The sequence below is a fragment of the Bufo bufo genome, chromosome 6 (assembly GCF_905171765.1).
Source record: "Bufo bufo chromosome 6, aBufBuf1.1, whole genome shotgun sequence".
In the NCBI taxonomy this organism is placed as follows: Eukaryota; Metazoa; Chordata; class Amphibia; order Anura; family Bufonidae; genus Bufo; species Bufo bufo.
The window spans coordinates 67,462,507-67,487,302 of record NC_053394.1 but is presented as its reverse complement, the minus strand read 5'-3'; the positions used below and the strand labels follow the sequence as shown (position 1 = coordinate 67,487,302).

General features: G+C 44.9%; 1 protein-coding gene across 3 annotated transcripts in view; it reads left to right on the top strand.

Moving 5' to 3' along the window:
* The window catches only part of BTRC (beta-transducin repeat containing E3 ubiquitin protein ligase), a 225,254-nt gene that overhangs the window by 142,996 nt on the left and 57,462 nt on the right, over positions 1 to 24,796 (top strand). For all 3 annotated transcript variants that reach the window (XR_005779466.1, XM_040435099.1, XM_040435101.1), the window contains 4 exons: positions 7,181 to 7,367; positions 19,334 to 19,430; positions 19,790 to 19,927; positions 21,300 to 21,418. Coding sequence is in view for 2 of the 3 variants with exons in the window: in XM_040435099.1 (XP_040291033.1) it covers positions 7,181 to 7,367; positions 19,334 to 19,430; positions 19,790 to 19,927; positions 21,300 to 21,418 (541 nt within the window). In the remaining variant the exon portion in view is untranslated. The remainder of the gene's footprint in view (positions 1 to 7,180; positions 7,368 to 19,333; positions 19,431 to 19,789; positions 19,928 to 21,299; positions 21,419 to 24,796) is intronic.

The window sequence follows — 24,796 nt, the reverse complement described above, 5'->3', positions numbered from 1 at the left end:
GGCTAGAAAGAGGGAGTGTGCCGCCCACTGTCCTTCTCCCAGAATGTTATTGTGGGGTGCCATTGGGTATTTATGACTAGGGCCCTTAAGCCTACCATTTTAGTACATATAAAGTAAACATGGCATTTAAACTACATGGTAAGCGAACGTGAAAATAAAGGCAAAAAGCAAAAACCCCAGAAATTGTGGAATTGCTATATTTTTTTTAAATATAAATTGTAAAAAACTTTTTAATACATTGTAAGTACCAAAATGGTACCATTAATCAATACTCTTCCTGCAAAATACAAGCCCTTATGTTAGCAGAACAATAATGAAAGTTATGGCTGTCAAAAAAAAAAAAAAATCACTGCTTACTGAAGGCCAAAATAGGCCTCACCTTAAAGGGAATGTATCATGGCTCTTTTAGAAAGGGGACCTGAGAACCCCTTTGAAACCAGAGTTTGAAACACATTCCTTTGTTTTCTAATTCCGTTTTTATTTTCTATTAGTTTTCTAGACCTACTCAGTAAACCATACAGAAGGAATTGTACAGGGAGGAGGTGTAGATAACTGTGACATCAATTTTACTGTGAATGATAGATCGTGTGTGTGTGTGTGTGTGTGTATATGTGTGTGTGTATTAAATATATATATATAATATTACACACACACATATACACACACACACACACTCTGTAGAGATTATCTTTTATAGTAATCCTGCCAGTGGTGATTATTGAGATGACTGCTCACAAGTGATCGCTACAGAACAGTAAATGTGAGCCTATATTATTGTGAACTACAGGATTAAAATTATATATTTTTCAAATCTAGATACTGTAGGGATTAGGTTGCACCGGTTATCGAGGTATCGATACCCAATCAATACTTTTGTACTGGTATCGATTCGATACTGGGATTTGTCATTTACTGATACTAGGCTTTGCTACTGCACAGCCTAGTATCGGAGAACATTGCACGCACTGCTCTCAGCGCGCTCCATGTTCCCTCGGCAGCACTGGGAAGGAGTCACTCTCTCCCTCCCCCTGTGCTGCTGCTGCCCCCAATGAGGAGAGAGGGGCGGAGGAGGGCAGGGACTGTGGCCACTGCAGCGCCAATGATAACTAAACCATTAATGCAAATACATGAGGCGGTTGTCGCTGCAGAATCACATAGCCGGCACCCGGCCTCTATGACGGGAGCTGCGATCAGCGTCAGTTAACCCATCAGGTGCAACACCTGAGGGGTTAACTGCCGCTGATCGCAGCTCCCTGTCATAGAGGCCGGGTGCCGACTATGTGATTCTGCAGCCGGCAACCGCCTCCTGTATTTGTATTAATGGTTTAGAAACATTGGGGGTGCAGTGTGCCCCCCCCCCCAACCACCCCAGTATTAGTCATTGGTGGCAGTGGCCACAGGGTCCCGCCCCTCCTCCTCATTTATTGGGGGTGCAGTGGCAGCTTGTGATTGAAGCCCCAGCAGTGTAATCCTGGGGCTCTGATTGGTTACCATGGCTGCCATGATAATCTCCCTGCTGCTGTGTGTTCTATGCACAGGGCAGCAGGGAGAGGGTGAAGTCGTATTTACCCTAATAGATCTCTATTAGGCCTCATGCACACGACCGTTGTGTGCACCCGTGGCCATTGTGCCTATTTCCGTTTTTTTTCGCGGACACCATTGACTTTCAATGGGTCCGTGGAAAAATCGGAAAATGCACCGTTTTGCAGCCGCATCCGTGATCCGTGTTTCCTGCCGTGAAAAAAATAGGACCTGTCCTATTTTTTCACGGCCAACGGTTCACGGACCCATTCAAGTCAATGGGTCCGTGAAAGAACACGGATGCACACAAGATTGGCATCCGTGTCCGTGATCCGTGGCCGTAGGTTAGTTTTTATACAGACGGATCTCCCCCCCCCCCCCCCCCCCCATCATTGGTGGCAGCGGAGTTCCGATCGGAGTCCCAGTTTAATCACTGGGAATCCGATCGGTAACCATGGTTGCCATGGTTACTTAGCAATAGTACAATAGTAGAAGATTCATACTTACCGGCTGCTGCGATGTTCGTGTCCGGCCGGGAGCTCCACCTACTGGTAAGTGACAGGTCTGTGCGGCGCATTGCTAAATGAACTGTCACTTACCAGTAGGAGGAGCTCCCGGCCGGAAGCAGACATCGCAGCTCCCAGGTAAGTATGAATCTTTTACTATTGTACTATTGCTAGTTACCCGCTGCCACCAATGATTGGGGGGGGGGGGGGATGGGAGGCCGCACACTGGCCACCAATGTTGTTATTGCTATAGAGGGAGGGGGGGCCGATGGGGGGCGCACACTGTGCCACCAATGATTTATTACAATAGAGGGAGGAAGGAGGGGGGGCGCACACTGTGCCACCAACGATTTATTTCAATAGAGGGAGGAAGGGGGGCGCACACTGTGCCATCAACGATTTATTACAATAGAGGGAGGAAGGGGGGGGGGGGGGGGCGCACACTGTGCCACCAACGATTTATTTCAATAGAGGGAGGAAGGGGGGCGCACACTGTGCCATCAACGATTTATTACAATAGAGGGAGGAAGGGGGGGGGGGGGGCACACTGTGCCACCAACGATTTATTACAATAGAGGGAGGAAGGGGGGGGGGGGCGCACTGGCACCAATGATATTCAAACTGGGGAGGGGGGGGGTCTGCCCCTGCTGCCTGGCAGCCCTGATCTCTTACAGGGGGATATGATAGTACAATTAACCCCTTCAGGTGCGGCACCTGAGGGGTTAATTGTGCTGATCACGGCCCCCTGTAAGAGATCGGATGCTGCTAGGCAGCAGGGGGCAGTCATGTACACAGTTTGTAGTATATTCTAACTAGAAGCGTCCCCATCATCATGGGAACGCCTCTGTGTTAGAATATACTGTCGGAAATGAGGTTTCACGATCTAACTCATATCCGACAGTATATTCTAACACAGAGGCGTTCCCATGGTGATGGGGACGCTTCAAGTTAAAATATACCATCGGATTGGAGAAAACTCCGATCCGATGGTATATAAGGGACTCCAGACTTTACATTGAAAGTCAATGGGGACGGATCCGTTTGAAATGGCACCATATTGTGTCAACGTCAAACGGATCCGTCCCCATTGACTTGCATTGTAATTCAGGACGGATCCGTTTGGCTCCGCACGGCCAGGCGGACACCAAAACAACTTTTTTTATCATGTCCGTGGATCCTCCAAAAATCAAGGAAGACCCACGGACGAAAAAACGGTCACGGATCACGGACCTACGGACCCCGTTTTTGCGGACCGTGAAAAAAAACGTCCGTGTGCATGAGGCCTTAGGGTGAATAGGACAAGGAATTAAAAGATCCCAGGTTCTAGCCCCTAAGGGGGAAATAGTTATTAAATAAAAAGTAAAAACATCAATATTAAGTATAAATCCCCTCCTTTCCCAATTTTACATATTAAATGCATAAACAATAAATAAAAAAACATATTGCATATCGCCACGTCCTAAAAGTCCAAACTATTAAAATATATATCCTATGCGGTGAACGCTGTAACAGAAAAAAAAATGCAATTCGCTTTTTTTTTCTTTTTAGTCACCTTGTCCCCCCAAAAAATAAAATAGGACTGTTCGATTATGGGCCGGATGTTCCATAAAATGCGGAATGCACGCGGCTTTTTTGGTGTTTTATTTTTTTCACGTGATATCGAGTATCGCAATACTTTTTTATGGTATCGAAATCCAATCAAAAATTTGGTATCGTGACAACCCTAGTAGGGATATGGAAAATAAAAAATGGCATCACCACAAAGTTTTAAAAATCTGTTTAATATAAAAAACGTAGTTTAACCAATAGGTCATTCTGAGGACACATTCCCTTTTAAAGGGTTAATATCAAAAGGTAAACCAGAAGTCTTGTGCTCTGATGTGATTATGTACGTATCGTAATCCTTTTCATACATGTCATCACGGTATACTCCAGGAGTCGCCCACATCTAAGACTTCTTTCTTTGTGTTATTCGCCGTGTACTTCATAACTAATGTACCGAGAGTGACCACCGAAAAAAAAAAAAAAAAAAAAAAAAAAAAAACACGGCCACCAGTCACCAATTTGAACCGTTCAAATTGATTTTGCATGGGATTCCGTGACCTTTGATTGGATGGGCCTGCTTTTACATGTGATTCGTATCATCTTGAGCGGCATGCGACTAGTTAACCACCCAGCGTAGTGCTAAGAGGAGCTGGCGTTTTACAGCGCCGTGTCTACCGCCCTTCTGGGGCATCTCGTACTATACCGATCATGATACTAAAATGTGACACGTACAGAAATAACCTCCCGCCACCTCTTATTTATTTCATTTTATTTTCACACTACTCCCTTTTCAGCGAGAAGACGCAGGGAGAGGTTTTAAGTGCAACTACCTTGGTTTATAGACGTCTGCTCCTTCGAGATTTGGGTGAAGATTAGACTTGAGTGGGTGGCTGATAATTTTAATAGCAATAACTGTCTGTTCTAAAGAGTATGTAAAACCCCTTCACTGTATGCAGATAGAAATCTGCTAAATACCAATGAAAGGGCAGTAATCGGGCTCTTAAAGGGATTTGCACAGTTGGGGGGGGGGGGGGGGGGGGGGGGGGGGAACAGATCTGCGAAGGAAAGCATACTTACCTGCTTCCTCTTTCCCTCTCCAGCCTCTGCTCCTCTGCTCGGGTCCCTGGATGTAAACTTGCAGCTTGACGCCACTGCAGCCAATCACTGGCCACAGCGGACCTGCTCCCTTTGCATAATGTCAAATAGTTACATGACACAAGTGGAGCAGGTCACCGCTGCGGCCAGTGGTTAGCGGCTGCAGTGTTGAATCCAAAATTTACATCCAGGGACCCGAGTGGGGCTCCGAAGGCCGGAGAGAGAAGGAGCCAGTGCCAGTAAGCAGGTGTAAGTATGCTTCCCTTCTCAGGTCTGCCCAGGAGGCGGATGGGGGGGGGTTGGCAAACATGCACAAGGCCTTCGATTTTGTTTTTGTCAAGATAGAATTTGCTTTAATTAACCCATAAGGCAGTACAGGTCCGAGAATCCGGAGTGCTCATAAAAAGGCTCGTTAGAGATTATATGGCGGTGTAAATGTGCCGCCGATTACACGATGAGCGAGTGAAATGCTCGCTCATTGGGTAATAGATAATTTGTGCAGTCACAAAAAATGATGCAGCTTCCTCCTCCACTGACGAGCGGGCGATTGTCTGGAAGGAACACTACCTCCTTGGCCCCAGTTCACACTTCAGTGTTTGATCAGAGATTTCCATCGGTATTTGTAAACCAAAACCAGGTGCGGGTCAAATTTACAGAAGAGGTGCAGATCTTCCCATTCCACCTCATCCCTCTGTAGGAGCCACTTCTGGTTTTGGCTCACAATCACTGACCAAATCACTGAAGTGTGAACTAGGCCTTAGGCAAAGCTTCTATAATAAGCTGCGCTCAGACCGTTATCTGGATAATTAAGTATTTTGGCATCGGTCTACATTTATGAGCTGTTTTCTGGGATGTAAAAGATTAACTTTTTTACTGTAAAAAAAATGACTTTTTTTTAGCGTTCCCAATAATGGGGATCGCATTCAGATCTGAAGTTTGTCTATTCGTATAATGATTGATTGGATCAGAGAAACTCAAAGGGGTTGTCCCATTGTAACAACTTGTCCCCTGTCCATAGGATCGAGAGTAAATGTCTGATTAGCGTGGGTCCTATTGCTGGGGCCCCCTGCCGATGACTAGAACAGAGGCCCGTGATCCTAATTTGGAAAGAGCGGCAGACATGCTTGTTTCTGCTGCTCCGTTCAGCAAGCACTTGACTATCTCTGGCAGCCCCATGTAGCTGAATGGAGAGGGAGCACGTGTGTAATCATCATCTGGGAAGCGCAGTCCTCAGTTCTCACGTTTAGCAGGGGCCCCATCAATTTGACCCCTGGCTTGTCAGACACTTATCCCTGATGCCCGTGGTGGCGAACCTTTGGCCCTGGAAATAGTCTATGGTGTACCGCTATGCCTTAGACTTTTCCTGCCATTCATCAGCGCAGGGCGCACTATGAACAGCACAGGCAGCGCACTGAATGTAGCTATTATAGAGAAGTGATAAAGTACATGGAAGATATACTATATTGGACTGTAGTATTCAGGGTAAATTGCCGTGTTGGCAGTTTGCAATACAAAAGTGGGTTTTGGGTTGTAGTTTGGGCACTTGGTCTCTAAAAGGTTCACCATCACTGCCCTATCCTGTTCATGCGGGATGAGTTGCCTAAATTGGACAACCCCTTTAATGAGGATCTGTCAGACTATCTGTTGTAGTGTATACTTGTATTCCCCATGAAATAACAATTCTAGAGCATATTCAGTACTCTGAGTTGAGCTGTTCCTCTTAAGTTCCTCCTGGAAATGTTTGAATACCGTGTCTCTAGGGTGTTACTATTTCCCCTGTCAGTGGAGTGTATCCCCAGACTGATCCTGTCCAATCAGTGCTGACTGTGTAGGGATGTACCCTGGTGGCATGGCAGTTTTCACTCGATGTTACCTTTTCATCAGGAATAATAGAGGGACAGCACAATGTATGGTTCCAAGAATAAATACTCTAGAATATTTTTTTATGGGGGACACAAGTCTACACCATCATCTAAACTACTAGTAAATTTCCAGGGGAGCGCCGCTGCTCGGCGGGGGTCCCGGGTCTTTCAGGTTGCCTGTTTGACTACATCAATCTACCTTTGCTAACATGGCCACAGAAAGTTCTCACTGCTGTAGCATACACTGCCTCCACATCTGGCACAGACTTGTCAGGCCCCTCCCACACAGCTGGTAGTCTTAGATGTTTGCAGACAAACTCTTACTACTTGTGGTTAGAAACATTAAAGAAGATGGAAAAAAGTAAATGTTACCAACTTATGAATCCATTATACACAAAGTTCTAAGATTTATGAAACAGTCAAAAAGAAAAACTGTCCTTTTTGCCGATGGCAACCAATTACAGTGTAGTTCTTATTTTTCAGGGGCAGTGTTAAAAATGAAAGCCGTGCTGTGATTGGTTGCTCTGGGAAGCAATGTTTTTTCTTTTAGACAGTTTCCTGAATGTTGTGTTCTTTTATCACATGTCTTCTCTGTGTCATCTTCTCTCCGGGTACAGGTTTCATGTTCTCATTGTCCTCTTGTTATTGCAGCTAGAGGGTTGGATCACATAGCAGAAAATATCTTGTCCTACCTGGACGCCCAGTCGTTGTGCTCTGCAGAGCTTGTGTGTAAGGAGTGGTACCGAGTCACCTCCGATGGTATGTTGTGGAAAAAACTTATCGAAAGAATGGTCCGAACAGATTCCTTGTGGAGGGGACTGGCAGAGAGGAGAGGATGGTAAGTGTGAAGCCGATCCCTGAGTATAAGAATCGGATGCTCTAAGCCAGTGCTGGTGGTCAGTGAAATGACTTGTGTGCCTTTAGTTACCCAGACAACAGGTCTCCTTCCACGACTGCCCATGGACTAAATTTTTAAGACTATAAGACACACTGAACCATAAGATGCAACCATATTAGAAGAATTGTAGAAAAGAAAAATATTTTTTAAATATTTGTTTCCTGTGGTTAAATATTTAGGTTACATGGTAGAGATGCAGTACCACAGTGCCCCACCACGTTGACAGTTACAGTGCCTCTCCACATCTGCCAGACACAATGCCTCCACTACATTTCCGTCAAATGCCATACCACATTGCCGGCCACAGTGCCCCACCACATTGCCGGCCACAGTGCCCCACCACATTGCCGGCCACAGTGCCCCACCACATTGCCTTCCACAGTGCCCCACCACATTGCCGGCCACAGTGCCCCACCACATTGCCGGCCACAGTGCCCCACCACATTGCCGGCCACAGTGCCCCACCACATTGCCGGCCACAGTGCCCCACCACATTGCCGGCCACAGTGCCCCACCACATTGCCGGCCACAGTGCCCCACCACATTGCCGGCCACAGTGCCCCACCACATTGCCGGCCACAGTGCCCCACCACATTGCCGGCCACAGTGCCCCTCCACATTGCCGGCCACAGTGCCCCACCACATTGCCGGCCACAGTGCCCCACCACATTGCCGGCCACAGTGCCCCACCACATTGCCGGCCACAGTGCCCCACCACATTGCCGGCCACAGTGCCCCACCACATTGCCGGCCCCAGTGCCCCACCACATTGCCGGCCCCAGTGCCCCACCACATTGCCGGCCCCAGTGCCCCACCACATTGCCGGCCCCAGTGCCCCACCACATTGCCGGCCCCAGTGCCCCACCACATTGCCGGCCCCAGTGCCCCACCACATTGCCGGCCCCAGTGCCCCACCACATTGCCGGCCCCAGTGCCCCACCACATTGCCGGCCCCAGTGCCCCACCACATTGCCGGCCCCAGTGCCCCACCACATTGCCGGCCCCAGTGCCCCACCACATTGCCGGCCACAGTGCCCCACCACATTGCCGGCCACAGTGCCCCACCACATTGCCGGCCACAGTGCCCCACCACATTGCCGGCCACAGTGCCCCACCACATTGCCGGCCACAGTGCCCCACCACATTGCCGGCCACAGTGCCCCACCACAGTGCCCCACCACATTGCCGGCCACAGTGCCCCACTACATTGCCGGCCACAGTGCCCCACCAATTCTGATGACTTCACGTAATTCTTTTTGTCCAAATCTTTTGTTCTTTAACAGGTAAAACATCCAGTGTTTCTGTCTTATTTCTTCTCTAGGGCTCGGAACTCATTTGTAGGCATTAAATTCTACCTGCCTACAGTATCCAGGAGCTGTTTCTTCATTAGAAAACTCTCAAATTATTTTATGTCTCTAGCACTATGTGTCTCCATAGTTACAGACTACAAATAAACCCTGTGTAGTCTGATCCTTTAGTCATACTTCTATCTATCCCCTATTTCTCACCTAACATGCATTTGGTTAACAAGAAGTATGGTACAGTAGGAAGGAAACCAGAGTACACAGGGTTTAAAGGAAAGCAGACGTACCTGCTCCCGAAAGGTTCCGGCTCCTTTATCCAGCTGTCACTACCGCACTCTGGTCCCACTTGTCAACATCTGGCTTGACAGGGGTCACGTGTGCTGCTGCAGCCATGGGCTGGTCACAGCAGTGTGATGTCTCCTATGCATCACATCAATGGTTTGCGTGATGCTTGGGTGACATGTCACTGTTACGGGCAGTTTTTTGGCTGCAGTGGCACACGCAACTCCTGTCAAACCGGATGTTGACATGCCTGGTTTAACAGCTAATTTATGAGGATTGAGGAGATCCTTACTGTAGTGCTCTTTGCTGTGACTCGCTAATTAGTCCTTCTTATGGTAGATCATTGTGAGCCAATGGAGCCTTGTTGCCCCTTTCTTCTTTTGTTATAGTAGTATGGGTTCCTCTTGTCTATAGGGCCTGGGTGGACACAGGCTGCATCAATGATATGTCCCTTTGCTGCTCTTCCCCACTTTTGAGTTCACAAGATCATCCCGAGCAACTTCATCCCTGGCCCAGCTGCATTCCTCTGTAAAGTCCTATATAAGTGTAGTTGTGTGTACTTGAATGTAACAGATGAGCCGATCCTATGTATTCTTTGTGCCGTTAGTTACCATTTACCATATTTTAATGTTATAAATGCATTGCCTTAAACAAGAATCTTAATGTCCTTTAGGAGTATTAACATGTTCCTTTTAGAACAGAGAATAAGTGTTCCTGAATCTGCCAGAGTTAAACTGTTTCTTCTCTGTCTTATGAGCCCATCGAGCCCTATTACCTGTCTCCTGGAACCACAAAGCAGTCAGCTTTTTAGAATAGCCTCTGTAAATATGAATGAGGGCATTTGCATGAAGCCATCTTTTGTGAGTTTCTAACTCAATAATCTTCCCTATTTTTCAACCCGGAGCCACTTTGGGAAAAGGAACGTAAAATATGAAACATATTAAGCCATATAAGTGCTCTTTTAACTCTGTTCTAATGTTCATGAATGATGTTACCTGGAACGCCATGTCCACGACCATTCACAAATTTCATCAGGTCCTGTCATTCTGCCATGTTGCAGTCTATTGACCACAGACAAGGGTTTCTCAATTCCAGTCCTCGGGTTCCACCAACGGATTTTGCTTCGAGTATATCCAACAGAGAGAACCAATGCCTGGTGCACTGATAATACCTGTACGGTACTGAGGAAATCCTAAAAATATGATTTTGAGTACTTGACAATTGGAGTTGAGAAGCACCTCCTTAGACCACTCTTGTGAAATGGGTGAAAGCTTTAGTAGTGTTTGGACAAGCATTCTTGAGTTACCGAAATCTTAAATCCTGATCTTTCAGTATCTACAAAAAAAAAAAAAGAAAATGGCCTTTATCCCGAATCATTATATAATTATACTTATAATATGATGAAAAAGATAGTTCATCACAGAACATCTGATTAGATGAATGGGTGGTTTTCTAAAAGGAGTAGCAGGCTTAGGAGTTTTCATTGTATGTGTTGAACATCTTATAACAAACTTAGGGAATACCAAGTGAATGGTTGGGGGTCTTTACCAGATGTTTTTATGAAATGTGGGACTACTACTTCAAGGCTGATGATCCTAGATATTTCCATATACAATAATATCAATTGCAATTAACCGGGACTGATCTTGTAGAATTTGATGAACTAGCTTCTTGGGAAGGAGGCAGTGGACAGTCTTATGCCATGGTGGAAGTTGGTGACTTCGCCATTACAATGCTTTCTAAGGCCTCATGCACACGCCCCCGTTCCGTGCATTGGGGACCGCAGTTTGCGGTCCCCAATGCACGGGCAACGTCCGTGCGGCGGCCGGGAAGGATCAAGATCCATTCAACTTCAATGGGTCCGTGATCCGTCCGCACCGCAAAAAAAATAGCTGATGATCTATTTTTTGGCGGTGCGGAGGCACGGACGGCAACACCATGGAAGCACTCCGTAGTGCTTCCGTGGGGTTCCATGCCTCCGTTCCACACTGCAGCTCCAGGTTGCGGACCCATTCAAGTGAATATCCGTGATGCGGGGAGCACAGGGCCGGTGCCCGCATATTGCAATACGGCCACGGCCGTGTGAATGAGGCCTAATTGAAATGGACCCGTGTTCTCTTCTTGTCCAGGGGCCATATCAGATTTGGCTCTGAAACCAAAAGTGTAGGGGTTGTCTCATGTAGATGAGCCAGAGCGGGCAGACTATGGTGCACCAGTTCCTCAATTCATGTATGGCCAGCACCCGGCCATGACAACTGATTGCCAGGAGTTTGACGCATCCCTTTTAATCCAGTTGATGCTACGAACCAAAAGCATCCAGTCTTTTTCACTTGGGATTCTAGGGAAGAGAGAGCTGCTTTGTGGAAAGATATTTTAATTTTATAACAGAATTATCATGCTACCTCAGATGGTATCAGTTAATGTTGAGTGTATACCGGTAGTTTTATTAAATCTGAATTGGGACTGCATAATTATACAGAATAATTCAGCAAAGAGCAGTAATACATGTAAACTCCCTCAGTTTGTAATGAATATTGTATTTTTCTTTATTATTGGCTAAGCAATGGCAGAAACTGTGTACACATGTACTCAATTAATCATCGGGGCTTTTGGTCTCACCAGGTTCAGTTGGCAGGGCACAGATTTAGTTCTTTTAATACGGGTAAAGAGATTATGTAAAATGAGTTTACTATATCAACAGCAGCATTTCTTCAATCTGTGCTGCAGCTAGATATCGGCGGGGATGGAACTGTATTTCTAGTCCTAAGACTGGCATAAACAAATAGCTGGAATGGCATGATAGGGCATCTGTGTGATGTGTTGGTGTTCAGGGCGAAATGCGTTTTTTCTATACAGTTTGTTTGTTTTATTTTTTTTACTTTTTTGTTTTCTTGACTATTGGTGACCTTTTTGACAATTTTATTCAAATTGAGAAGAATAAAATGGCATCACATCTTCATGTTTTCTTGCTTATTTTCCAAATTGAGGGAAACATAAAGAAAATAAATCTTCTGTATATGCCACTGGGGGCTTTCCCCCATTTCTGCTCCCTATTTATTTAAGTGCTGCAACAATTCAAATGACTGGTTTGGAGAAGGGGCATTAGTATGCCTTGTTTTACCTGGGAGGCAGTATGCTCCAGCTGCAGTCTTCCTCCTACTCTATCAGCAGTCCACACAGATAGACCTTTGGTAGACCTATTCCGCTTCCTGTTTGTTTTGTTGTGTTTTTTTTTTCCACCCAGTTTTTCTTTTTTATTCAGATGAATCTTCTAATTTGATAATTCAATCTTTCTGTTCGTCCTGGACTTAAAGGGAACATATTTTATTTCACTTAATTGCATAAGTATGTAGAGGAGAAAGATTGTGCTCATCTTGAATTATTTTATTTTATAATTTTTTATTTTTTTTGTTCTTAATAGGGGTTCTTTAGCTTCATAATATCTTTTTTACTGTACAGACAATGCAGGGATGAATGGTGTACATATCATGGTGCAGCTCCAAGGGAATTTTTATAATAATTATTTTATGTGCCCCGAGTACCCAAACACTGCATATTTCTATTACGCCCCATGACAGCACCTGTGAGAGATCCTCCCCCTTCCCGACAGGAAACAGGAACTTCCCAGATCTTTAAAAGGGTCCTCTGTACTCCACTGCTCAGTTTCTTTCTGTTTCCTGTTGGTAGGACAGGGGAATGGTTCTTTCCCAGGTCTATTAGGAGGCTGCAGGACCTCTAGGGTAAAGTACTCCGAATCCAGCATGGTACTCCTGGGGGTAAGAGGGGTTATCCCTGCTATCTCCTTTTTTTAGGAGATTATTTTTTCCTTTTGGTAACTGATTATGGGCTATGTGTTAATGCATGTTAAGGAGGCCCCAAGAAAAGCTACGCACAAGACTAAAGCCAAAGAATGTGGAATTTCCCCCAAAAAATTGAGCCCATCTTGCCTCAAAGCTTGTTGTCAACCCTGTCTGGATAAATTGGTAGCAGAAAAATCCCCTTCCTTACTCCCGAATATTCAGGATTTAGTCAAAATGGAGGTTCGTTCCTCCAGGCTCATCCAAACATAGGAAAACTCAGGTGATTGAATGTGACACTACTGAGTCTGATTCAGAGGAAGAAGGAGCAATTACAAGCTCGGATTCTTCCTCTGAAAATCTTGCGGGGAGGCCACTGTTCAAAGTGGAGGATACAGATTTATTACTAAAAGCAGCGAGGTCCACAATGGAGGTAGAGGAAGAGAGAGTCTAGATCCAGACAAGAAGTAATGTTTGAGAGTCTGAGACCAAGAAAAGCAAGAGTATCCCCCATTCAGGATTGCATTAAAGAACTAGTTAAACGTGAATGGGACAAACCGGATAAAAAGTTCTTTATCCCTAGAGCTGTTAAAAGAAAATACCCATTTAATGATGAAGAAATTGCAGCCTGGCAGGATGTCCCTAGGGTAGACGCCCCGGTAGCAAAAGTGAATAAAAGATCAGCCCTTCCATTTGAAGATCTAGGATCCCTTAAGGATCCGATGGATAAGAGAGCGGACACCTATCTAAGAAAAAATTAGGAGGCATCTACATCGTCTTTTAAGCCTAAAATTGCAACTACCTCAGTGGCCAGATCGCTTAAAGTCTGGTAAGGAGAATTAGATTTTTTTTGTGCGAAACGGCCGTCACCGCTGCTGTACGTGGAAGTAAGGCATACTGAAACCCATCTGTGTGTACATTATGTATTGAGCTATTGACTAAAGATTGAAGCAAGAAAACTTCAGTAGTGAGTGCAGCCTATTTTTTATCTTCTACTCTTGGAGGTGCATTTGCTGACTATGAGGATTGTGCACTGCCGATACTGAAGAGAGGAGGTATAATTGGACTGTTTAGCGAGTGCTCCAGATTCATTAAAGTTTCACCTGTGCCACCAGCTCTTCTATGTATCGCAAATTAGAATCACATATAGTGAATAAGACCCCAAGAGAACAATTACTGGCGGCGATACCTACCATGTTAAAGGCAGTAGATTTTATTTCAGACGCCTCGGAGGATGCACTAAGGTTATCGGCTAGAGCAGCTGCATTATCTAACTCTGCCAGGAGATCCCTCTGGTTGAAGGGATGGAAGGGTGATGTGACATCCAAATCTAAATTATGCGCCCTCCCTTGCCAGGGAAATATATTGTTCGGGTCAGCATTGGATGACATACTGGACAAGGCATCGGATAGAAAAAATGGATATCCAGTACCAGCTTTTTCCAAACAAAGAAAGCCATTTCGGGGTGGAGAGAAAAGAAGGGGCTTTGGGGACCAAAAGAAAAGTGGAAAAAAAGTGATTGGAGAAGTAGCAAATCAAACGGTTTGTTCAAATCCAAACCTCAAACCCCAAATGTGTCTCAGCAATGATGCCAGGCCTCAGGTGGGCGGTCGTCTTCTTTATTTTCTCAAGCCTGGCAAAATATCACATCAAGTGCCTGGATAAAAAATATTATAAAGGAAGGTCACCGCCTAGATTTCAAAGAGCTTCCACCAAAAAGATAAAAAATCGCTGCTTTAAATTAACACTTACCAAAGCAAGCAGCATTGATAGAAGAAGTAAAAGATCTACTGACCAAGTCGGTACTAATACCGGTTCCCACGGAAGAAATAGGGGAAGGATTTTATTCTACTCTCTTCCTTGTCCCCAAACCCAACGGGACTTTCAAATGGAATCAATATCATCAACAGTTGGTTGGCTCATAAATTGGGACAAGTCATGTCTAACATCAGCTTACCGCTGCATTTTGCTAGGAATTCAACTAGATTCATTAGCCAAAAATCCTTTCCAGTAGAAAAGAGACTGGCATTACAACAGAGGATGAGGAAATTCAACAGAACCAGAATATCTAAGCCGAGAGGCTATCATTTTAGGTCTAATGACTGCATGTATACCAGTGGTGAAATGGGTCCAGTTCAGGTCCAGAATACTGCAGTCATACATTATTTCGCATTGGGACAAGGCAATGTTATCCCTAGACTGCAAATGTGTAATCCCCAGGTCAGTAAAGGATTCCCTTTTATGGTGGATGAAGGAGCTGAACTTAAATCAAGGAGTAGAATGGGTGAAAGAAGATCCATTGATAATTACAACAGATGACAGCCCCAAGGGGTTGGGGCCCACTCAGTTTTGGGGTTTTCCCAAGGTCAGTATATTGGAGGAGGGTGGCAATTCTGGGGAGGAGCCTATAAGTCAGAACCCTAACTCACCCTGTATACTCACCCTACTTGGCCTAGTCTAATAGGTGTGGTAACCTCAATGGCTGTAGTCGGGGCACTCGTCCTGAGAAGGACGACCCCCAGCCTCAGGAACCTCGGGCCTGTGCTGTAAACCCTATTCTCTTACCTCCCTAATAGTTGTTGATGGGAGAAGGACGACCCCCAGCCTCAGGAACCTCGGGCCTGTGCTGTAAACCCTATTCTCTTACCTCCCTAATAGTTGTTGATGGTACCATCAACAACTATTAGGGAGGTAAGAGAATAGGGTTTACAGCACAGGCCCGAGGTTCCTGAGGCTGGGGGTCGTCCTTCTCAGGACGAGTGCCCCGACTACAGCCATTGAGGTTACCACACCTATTAGACTAGGCCAAGTAGGGTGAGTATACAGGGTGAGTTAGGGTTCTGACTTATAGGCTCCTCCCCAGAATTGCCACCCTCCTCCAATATACTAGGCAGCTGGGCCCCATTTGCTGCTATAGACCCATAGCGCCCCCTATCTTCTATAGTGTAGATTCAATACACCATACTGTCTCACTTATTTTATATGACCTAATAAAAGTTATATATTAACCTAAATACACTAAAGGCATCCTCAGTTCCGTATTTCTATTATTGAGACCACTGAGAATACAAATAGGAGGTCCACTAACTGTAGATCCCTAATATATACGTTCTTTTCCCAAGGTCAGTGGTCAAAATCTCAGAGTCTACAAGCCCAAAACTCCAGGGAACTGAGGGCAGTACTGTGTGCCTTGAGGGAGGGTCTACCCTTTCTGATAGACAGACACGTCAGAATTCTATCAGACAGCGTGACAGTAGTGGCCTATATCAACAGACAAGGGGGGACAAGTTCTCCTCAGCTATTGAATCTAGCGTCCTTAATTTTCCAACTAATGGAGGGGAAGGTTCTATCTCTCTCAGCAGTACACCTGAAAGGCTCAGAGAACTGCCAAGCAGACTTTCTGAGCAGACTCAAGTTCAGTCAAGGAAACTGGTGTCTAAACCAAAAAGTCTTTCATCAGATAGAAGCTCTGTGGGGGTCCCCAACAATGGACCTTTTTGCATCCAGAGAAAACAGGAAATGCCGGGGGAAAAAAATTCTGTTTGTCAGATCAGTCCCTGGGGATAGATGCCCTGTCCAACCTTGGGGCAGGGATCTGGTTTATGCTTTTCCCCCTCTCGGCCTATTACCCAGGGTAATTCAGAAGATCAGGAGGGAGGAGGCAACTGTGATCTTAATAGCTCTATTCTGGCCGAAAAGAGTGTGGTTTGCCTGGTTTAGGAGGCTATCTCTTTCGGATCCCTGGATACTGCCAGAGAGGGAGGACTTGCTGTATCAGGGCCCTCTACGTTATCCGGAAGTAAAGAAGTTACACTTAACGGCCTGGATTTTGAGAGGGAGTTCTTTAAGGCCAGGGGTCTGTCAGAACAAGTGGTAGAAACTCTACTAGCTAGTAGAAAGGATCTTACCTCTAACATTTATTTGAGGGTTTGGAAGACCTTTGTTCAGTTTGCTGGGTCAGGCCTAGATCTGGTTTCGCCACCAAATATTCCATTAATTTTAGATTTTCGCGCTATTTGACTTCAGGTTGGCTACCCATCCCTGGATTAAGAGGTTTATTAAAGAGCCATCCAGGTTATTCCCTTCTGTTAAGGCCAAGACACCTCCTTGGGAGCTTCATATAGTACTTTCTAGGTTAACCAAAAGTCCATTTGATCCCATAGATTCTATTTCCTTGAGAATGTTGTAATCTGTTAAATCTGCTTTCTAAATTTAATAAGATAACTCTACTGACTTTGTCCTATTCTTCACAGTAAAGTTGAAAATGAGCTGCAGAATGCAAGAAATGTCAACCTATTGTGCATGCGCTAGTGACCAGTGTGTATAACTGCAATAGGATGTTTTATGTGCATATTGCCATAAAACCCAACGGTGCTAAAAAAAAAAAAAAAAAATGTATAAAAACTTGATTTATAGAATATATCCATTTCTGATAGTACATTCCTTTAAAAATGTGGTTGTAGTAGAAATTAACAAGTGCTAGATTGCTGGAAATAGTAGACTTTTAGATATTAGATTATTGGACTTTCAGCGTAACTTGTCCGACACCCGGGACCGATCAGCTGTTTGAGAAGGCAGTGGCGCTCCCATGAGTGTTGCAGCCTTCTCTCTGCTTTGTAGGCTGAGTGACGACACGTTCATCTGTCACGTGGCCTAGGAGCAGCTCAGCCCTATAGAAGTGAAGGGGGCCGGGTGTGTTACCAAGCACAGCCGCTATACAATGTACGGTGCTGTTCTTGGTAAGCTGAGAGGCGCTCACATCGCTAGAATGAGTAGGAAGAAGCATTCTCTCTCTGCAGGAGGTGGACTAATAGACTTTCTGCTGAGCCCATCTTCAGCAGCCAATGAGGGAAGACAGCGCTCTGTGAGAACACTGGGGGTATCAGCACTCGGAGCCCCACCGATCAAAACCTTTTATATGTCACAATGACATATCAGAAGTTTTGCTGAAGTGCAGGTACTCTTTAACCCCTTCAGAAATATTATTTTTTTTTCTTCTCCCCTTCCAAGAGCCATAGCTTTTATACTTTTCCATTCGAATAATTTTTATGTTGTAATTTTTTAAGTTGTATTTTTTTTTAAATGGCACTAAATGGGAAAACATTCTTTGTGGTGAAATTGTATAAATGCTAATTTATTTTTGTTTCTACGGCGTTCGCTGTGTAGTACAGATGACATGACCTAATTCTGAAGATTAGTTTGATTACAGTGACACCAAATGTATATAGTTTTTAATGTGTTTTAATGTTTTTTCCTGCATCACTATAGTCCTGACACCCATAACTTAAAAAAATAAATACATTTCTGTGTGTATTTATTTTTAGATGTAAACGTGGATGATTTTGAATTTTTATATTTGTAAATATACATTTTTAGGTCCCCTAGAGCAGAGGTTCTCAACATGCTGTAGATTGAGTGGGTTTCTTTGTTGATAGATAGGACCTCTAAACATTTAACTATGTCGCTGCCTCGAGGACGCTGCGGTGGGACACAGGAGCAGATGTTTCCCTGTTCCCCACTCCTCACTCTGATAGGCGTCCGGCCTAGTGCCTGTAGCCTTTTGGAGGCCAGCGCAGGTGGAGCAATCACTTGATCATCATCGCACCTCATGACCTAGGAAGTTAAAGGGCATTTGGGCCAGAAACTTTACAGAAGGGTTATTACACCGAGCAAAAGTACAGCACTAATAATACATCATTTGTTACCCTCCTCCTCGGAGCTGCAAGAGTAGGCATGGCTTCACCATCGGGTCATGTGGGTAGCAAGGTACATGTATGCCAGGCTGTCTTCTTCCCCCAGCATCATTCCCCTTCTTGTGCATCTCATATTGCACTCCCTCCCTGCAGAGCGTCTCGCATTAGATCCCCGTTACAACCTGCTATAACTCTTAGTGCTGGAACTGAGATCCCTAAAGCTCCAGGTTGCAACCCTTTGCAAAGAGCTATAAGCATCACATTTTGGGCCAGTAAGTGGTGACTGGTTATAGAAACGGTGTAATTATTGTATTTTGAGGATTTATAGTCCTACTTGCGTACATACTTTGAATAGGGGGTCAAGGTATCTCTACCGGAACATCCCTATAAGCATGGCACAATATTACATTCCAGCAATCCGTATAATATGTGTTATATCTATGTATTAAAGGCCTAACAGATATAGATTAATATTGTAAAATAAGGAAGCAAAAAGCCCTTCTTCCTTCCCTTCGTAAATATTTCCCGTGAAGAATGATATTCAGAAAGTGCCAAGGTTTGTTAGAGGAAATTCCCGCGGGCAGCTGTTGCTATTCATTACTATGAAAGATTAAAGCAAGTTTTTAATGTTTACAGCATCTCTGCGCAGCGTGCCGCTCTCCACATTGGGATCAAGTATAGTTCGGCACCTGGCACTTGCAGTGGATACCAGCTGCATCTCCTTTTCTATTATGCAGCATCCGACCAATGGGGGAAAGATAATATCTTGAGTAGCGTCATGTGTATTATTTCCCTGTGACCGTGAAACCTTATTTTTCTTGTCATTTTAGGGGTCAGTATCTATTTAAAAACAAGCCGCCTGACGGAAAGACCCCCCCTAATTCCTTCTACAGAGCACTTTATCCTAAAATTATCCAAGACATTGAGGTAAGCACTGCTAACACAATGCTATATTGCAGTCAAAGAACAGTAACTGGGAAGCTCCTGGCCTTTAAACCAAATATATTATTGATGCCATGGAATTTCATGAGTGAGACAAGGAAATGAGTTGATTGAGAAATATAAGGTAATGGGAAGAACAGAACTGTATTGTTTTGTGATGTAAGACTAATGTGCAAATGACCAAAAACCAAATAAAAACATCACTAACGAACCTAAATAGTAATAGAGTGTGTATGTCCATTAGAAGATGCTCCTCAAAGAATTGTTTATATTTCTCTTGACGCCTCGTTCCTCTGGTATCTCTCTCTTCCTCATTTTTCTCGTTTATATTCTATTAACTATAGACGATAGAATCTAATTGGCGGTGTGGTCGACATAGCTTACAAAGAATTCACTGCCGGAGCGAGACGAGCAAAGGAGTCTACTGTTTACAGTATGATGACCAGAAGATCGTGAGCGGACTCAGAGATAACACAATAAAGGTAAATTGTTCATATTTTTTTTAATTATTTTATACAGTTTTCAAAATTTCTTCTCTAAGCCAGTCTTGAAAGCCATTTTTTTTAATTTGGTTTTACCTTCTAGGTGGCCAGCTTTAGAGCTTTCTGGCGCACCAAACTGATGATTTGCCTCCATTGCAACCTTCTTTCTGTGGTTGTTTTCATCAGTTCCACGATGCTTCATAAAAGTGTAGGTTACACTTAGTTAGGGGTTTGGCTCCCGGCACCCACAACTATCAACTGGCTGAAGGGACCATGGTGTTCTGGAATAGGCACCAGAACAGACACAGTTCAGTATATTGGCTATTGGTCAATCACTTGAAGTGGGGAGAGCTGCAGTACCATTCATGACCACTAACCAATGTATAGAACTATGCCTCTTCTAAGGTGCCACAGCCACTTAGTCAGCTGATTATTGGGGGCGCCAGAGTCTGAACTCCACCCAGTGTTGGACTGACCCACCAGAGGCTCCTCCGGTGGGCCCATGCTCTGATGACTTAGTGGGCCACAAAGGTCCAGGAGGAAAAAACATTTGGAGCTGCTTTTGGAGACAATAAATTGCCACTAGGATCTATTTATTTGAACCAAAATTTCTTAGACTTTATCTGTGATATGGTGGTTTGCCCCCCGAGAATAATTTCCTCTGTTGGGCCTAAGGAACCCCAGTCCGTCCCTGACCCCACCGATCTGTTCTTGATGATGTATCGTAAGGCTTACTGTCCCGTAAAACTCTTTCAATATTACTATTTGCATATGGGTTCATTCACATGTATGGTCACCATGCCCGTGCTGCGGTCCGCAAAACATGGGCATCGGCACTGGCTGTGTGAATCCTGTATTGCGGTGCAGACATGTCCCATCTTTTGCGGTGTGGAGGCACGGACTCAAAAGCCCACGGAAGCGCTAACAAGTGTTTCCGTGGACTTCCGATCCATGCCTCTGCCGTATTTTGCGGAACGCCGACCCATTCAAATCAACGGGTCCGCATCGCAGAGTGCACACAGCTGATACCCCTGTACTGCGGATGGGCCCTATACCTGTTTATGCCTACAAAGCTGCATTTCATGATTTGAGGCATCAACCAAGGGCCATTTGATTATCTGATTTACCTGTTTGTTGTTGTGGCGATCTGTTAGTTTGTGGTTATAGCACAAGCTAAATGTTGCAAGCCACTTTATTTCGGGAAGCCCCATCACGAATTGGTTAATAGTTTATGATACCATGAAGGATAGCCGGGTTCATCAATCATCCTAAATCTCACAAAACCACTTACTACTGCAAGATGTAGAAAATCGATGACTTCTTCGCTTGTGAGCTGAACCTCGTTTAATACTGCTTCTCTTTCATATTCTAGATTTGGGATAAGAACACTTTGGAGTGTAAACGAGTATTGACAGGACACACCGGGTCTGTTCTCTGTCTCCAGTATGATGAGAGAGTAATTATTACCGGCTCATCTGACTCCACTGTCAGGTATATTACTCCATGTTACATTGTGGTAACTCATGCCCTGTATTGTGTATAAAGCTTACAGAAGAGGACTTTCTCCTCCATATTCACTAACTTTTTCTCAGGCTTTCCAGGCTGCAGTCTGTTTTATGATGGTTTCTATGCTGCTTACATTTGATCAGGAGCTCCCAGGTCCTACTATCATAAAGCCAAGGTGTCCATATCTTGCACTAATGAAGGCTAATAAGCCGGTAACAGCTTTAAAAGGGTTTTTCTCACCAAAGACACAGGATAGTTAATGTGTAATTGTGAGAACTCCGACTGATCACTAGAATGTGGCTCCTAAGCCCCAGTTTCCCTGTATCGGTAACGTGAGTATGCTCCATTGGAAGTCTATAGGACTGACGGAGACCAATACAGTTGTTCTACATTGGTTTCCACCGTTCCTGACTTTTTGGCCATAATAATACATAGCTTATTTTAATGAAAATGACGTCATTGGTAGTCCAAGTGGGTTATCTTCAGTGCACGCTTGGCTGTAGCTGTGAGTATGGAAAAGAAGATCTCAATCGCTTGGTCAAAGGCATTGTGTGGGTTAAACTACACGTCCTGCCATGTGCACAGCACATACGTCAACTTCTGCGCAGGGATAGAGATCTGCTTTAGAAAGAGTGCTTGACCTAAAAATATAGAGATACTGGTGGATGTAACCTTTAAGTACAAGGTAAAAACAAACAGTACCATTCCAGAGGGTACTTTGGGTGCATGTAGCAGAATATACCCTAGATCAGTGATGGCGAACCTATGGCACTGGTGCCAGAGGCGGCACTCAGAGCCCTCTCTGTGGGCACCCGCACTCTGGAAAAAGTCTATGGTATACAATATGCCTTTAGACTTTTCCTGCCATTCATCAGCGCAGGCGGACTAGCACAAGCAGTGCACTGAATGTAGGCAGGCTATTATAGCTAAATAATAAAGTACATAGAGGATATACTATATTGGACTATAGTATTCAGGTTAAATTGCTTTGTTGGCACTTTGCAATAAATAAGTGGGTTTTGGGTTGCAGTTTGAGCACTCAGCCTTTAAAAGGTTCGCCATCACTGCCCTAGATGGATTTTTTCTAAAATAATGCATTTACGTTTATCTATCTGGAAAAAGAGGCGTACTTAGGATGTTCTGACAGGCAGCTGAATGTACGAAGTATGTGTGACACCACTGTGTTGAGAAAGCAATTTCTTCAGATTTGGGGTGCCCTTATAATTGACTTTTAAGGGTCACTAACTTTTCATAAAGCTTTTGATGTATTATAGAGAGATATTAAAAGTTTATATCTGTGGGTATCTGAAACCTCCACTGATTCCTAGGACAAGAGGAGAGAAGTGTGCACACATTAAGCTCTCTCTCCTCGAAGCACGAGACGGGCTCCTTAGAAGTCTATAGGCCTGTCTCGATTTCATCCGCAGCAGCGAGGAGAGAGAGAGCTATACGCGTTCTTCTCTCCCCTTATTCTAGGGATCAGTGTGGGTCTCAGCGTTGAGACCTCCACTAAACTTTTGATATGTCTCTATGACGTATCAAAATGTTTAAGAGAAGTCATTGACCCTTTAAAATGATGGAAAAAAAGAGCTCCACTCGAGTTGTCGAAGAATTCCTCTGTCTGGTGATTTGTATTCCTGGCGTGTAGTCTTCGAGCAGGCTTTGTGCAGTGATCTGGTTATTACGAAGTTTTTAGTGACTTAGCCTGCCTGTTCGACAGCTTGTCGACTGTTTACCAGAGCAACCAGCAGAATTTTTAAAATGTCCATGGACTACGGTAAAATATTTGGACTATATTTTATCCAACAATTAAGTTGTCCAGAGGTTTTAATTATTTTATTTTTCTATATGACTCACAGTGGGTCAAGAATGAGAAAGAAGCCATGCTCGCCCTCACTGATCCCCCCACCACTGCCATCCTAACACTGCTCTGGGCCTGCCCGTCACTTTGGTCCTAGCTGTACACGCTGGAAACACCAGACGATGTCTGCTCAGCCAGTCACTGGTTGCAGTGGTGACCTTCTTTGACCAGTGGTTGGCTGGGTGGGCACCTCCTGAACTATTTTTCAGGTGGAGAGGAGATCAGCATCAGAACAGTGGCACTGTGAGCCATCTATAAATAATGTGCTATAAATTTAAATGCCTGTGCACACAGGGCTTAGGAGTCCAGTGGGCGGCCCTAACCTGTGATTGACAGCTGTCTATGCGTGTTCATTCATGGAGGGCTGTCCATCATTGAATCACTCCGCCCACTGGACTCTTAAGCCTAGCTAGGATTTCTTTCAAGTAATGGTGCTTTATAACCCGATGGCCATAGTTGGGACGAGCATGATCAATATTGCAGGTTCCCTTTAAATTGCTGGGACCATGGTTCTATCTAGGACTCCATCTGCCAGGGGCGGATTGGCCATAGATCTTACAGGGAAATTTCCAGGTGGGCAGATGCCCAGGGGGCCGCCTGAGCCCTCCTCACGACCGGACAGTGATGAAAGTTTTTGGGGATGTATTTTGTGCTGCTGGCAGTATTTGGCTCTGTTGGGGTGGTATAATGTGCCACAATACGGTATTGCTGGCCCTGCCTTCCATCAATTTGGACCAGACTACAAAAACGGGGCTACTTTTAGTATTTTCTTCCAGGACCACTTTAAGTTCCCAGTCAGCCCCTCCATGATGACTCTCATTGTACAGTATGCTAAGGCTACTTTCACACTTGCGTTCAGAGCGGGTCCTTCTGGTATCTGCACAGACGGGTCCGCTCCTATAATGCAAACGCTTAGATCCGTTCAGAACGGATCCGTTTGCATTACCATGAACAAAAAAATTTATTTTTTATTTTTTTGTTCATGATAATGCAAACGGATCCGTTTTGACTTTACATTGAAAGTCAATGGGGGACGGATCCGTTTGAAAATTGAGCCATACTGTGTCAACTTCAAACGGATCCGTCCCCATTGACTTACATTGTAAGTCTGGACGGATCCGTTTGCCTCCGCACGGCCAGGCGGACACCTGAACGCTGCAAGTCCGCCTGCTGAGCGGAGGACAAACGGTGCCAGACTGATGCATTCTGAGCGGATCCGCATCCACTCAGAATGCATTAGGCCAGTACGGATCCGTTCGGGGCCGCTTGTGAGAGCCTTCAAACGGAGCTCACAAGCGGAGCCCCGAACGCTAGTGTGAAAGTAGCCTAACACTGTATGAATAAATGATACCAGTACAGTGCTGTACGAGTGGTCTGTAATATGTCTCCGATGCACCAGAACGGCTGCGTTATCCCTTCTACGCGGTTTACACGTTATCACACATGCCGACATCCACACAACACAATGCTGAATGCCCCTTTCGTTTCTTCCAGGGGTTCCT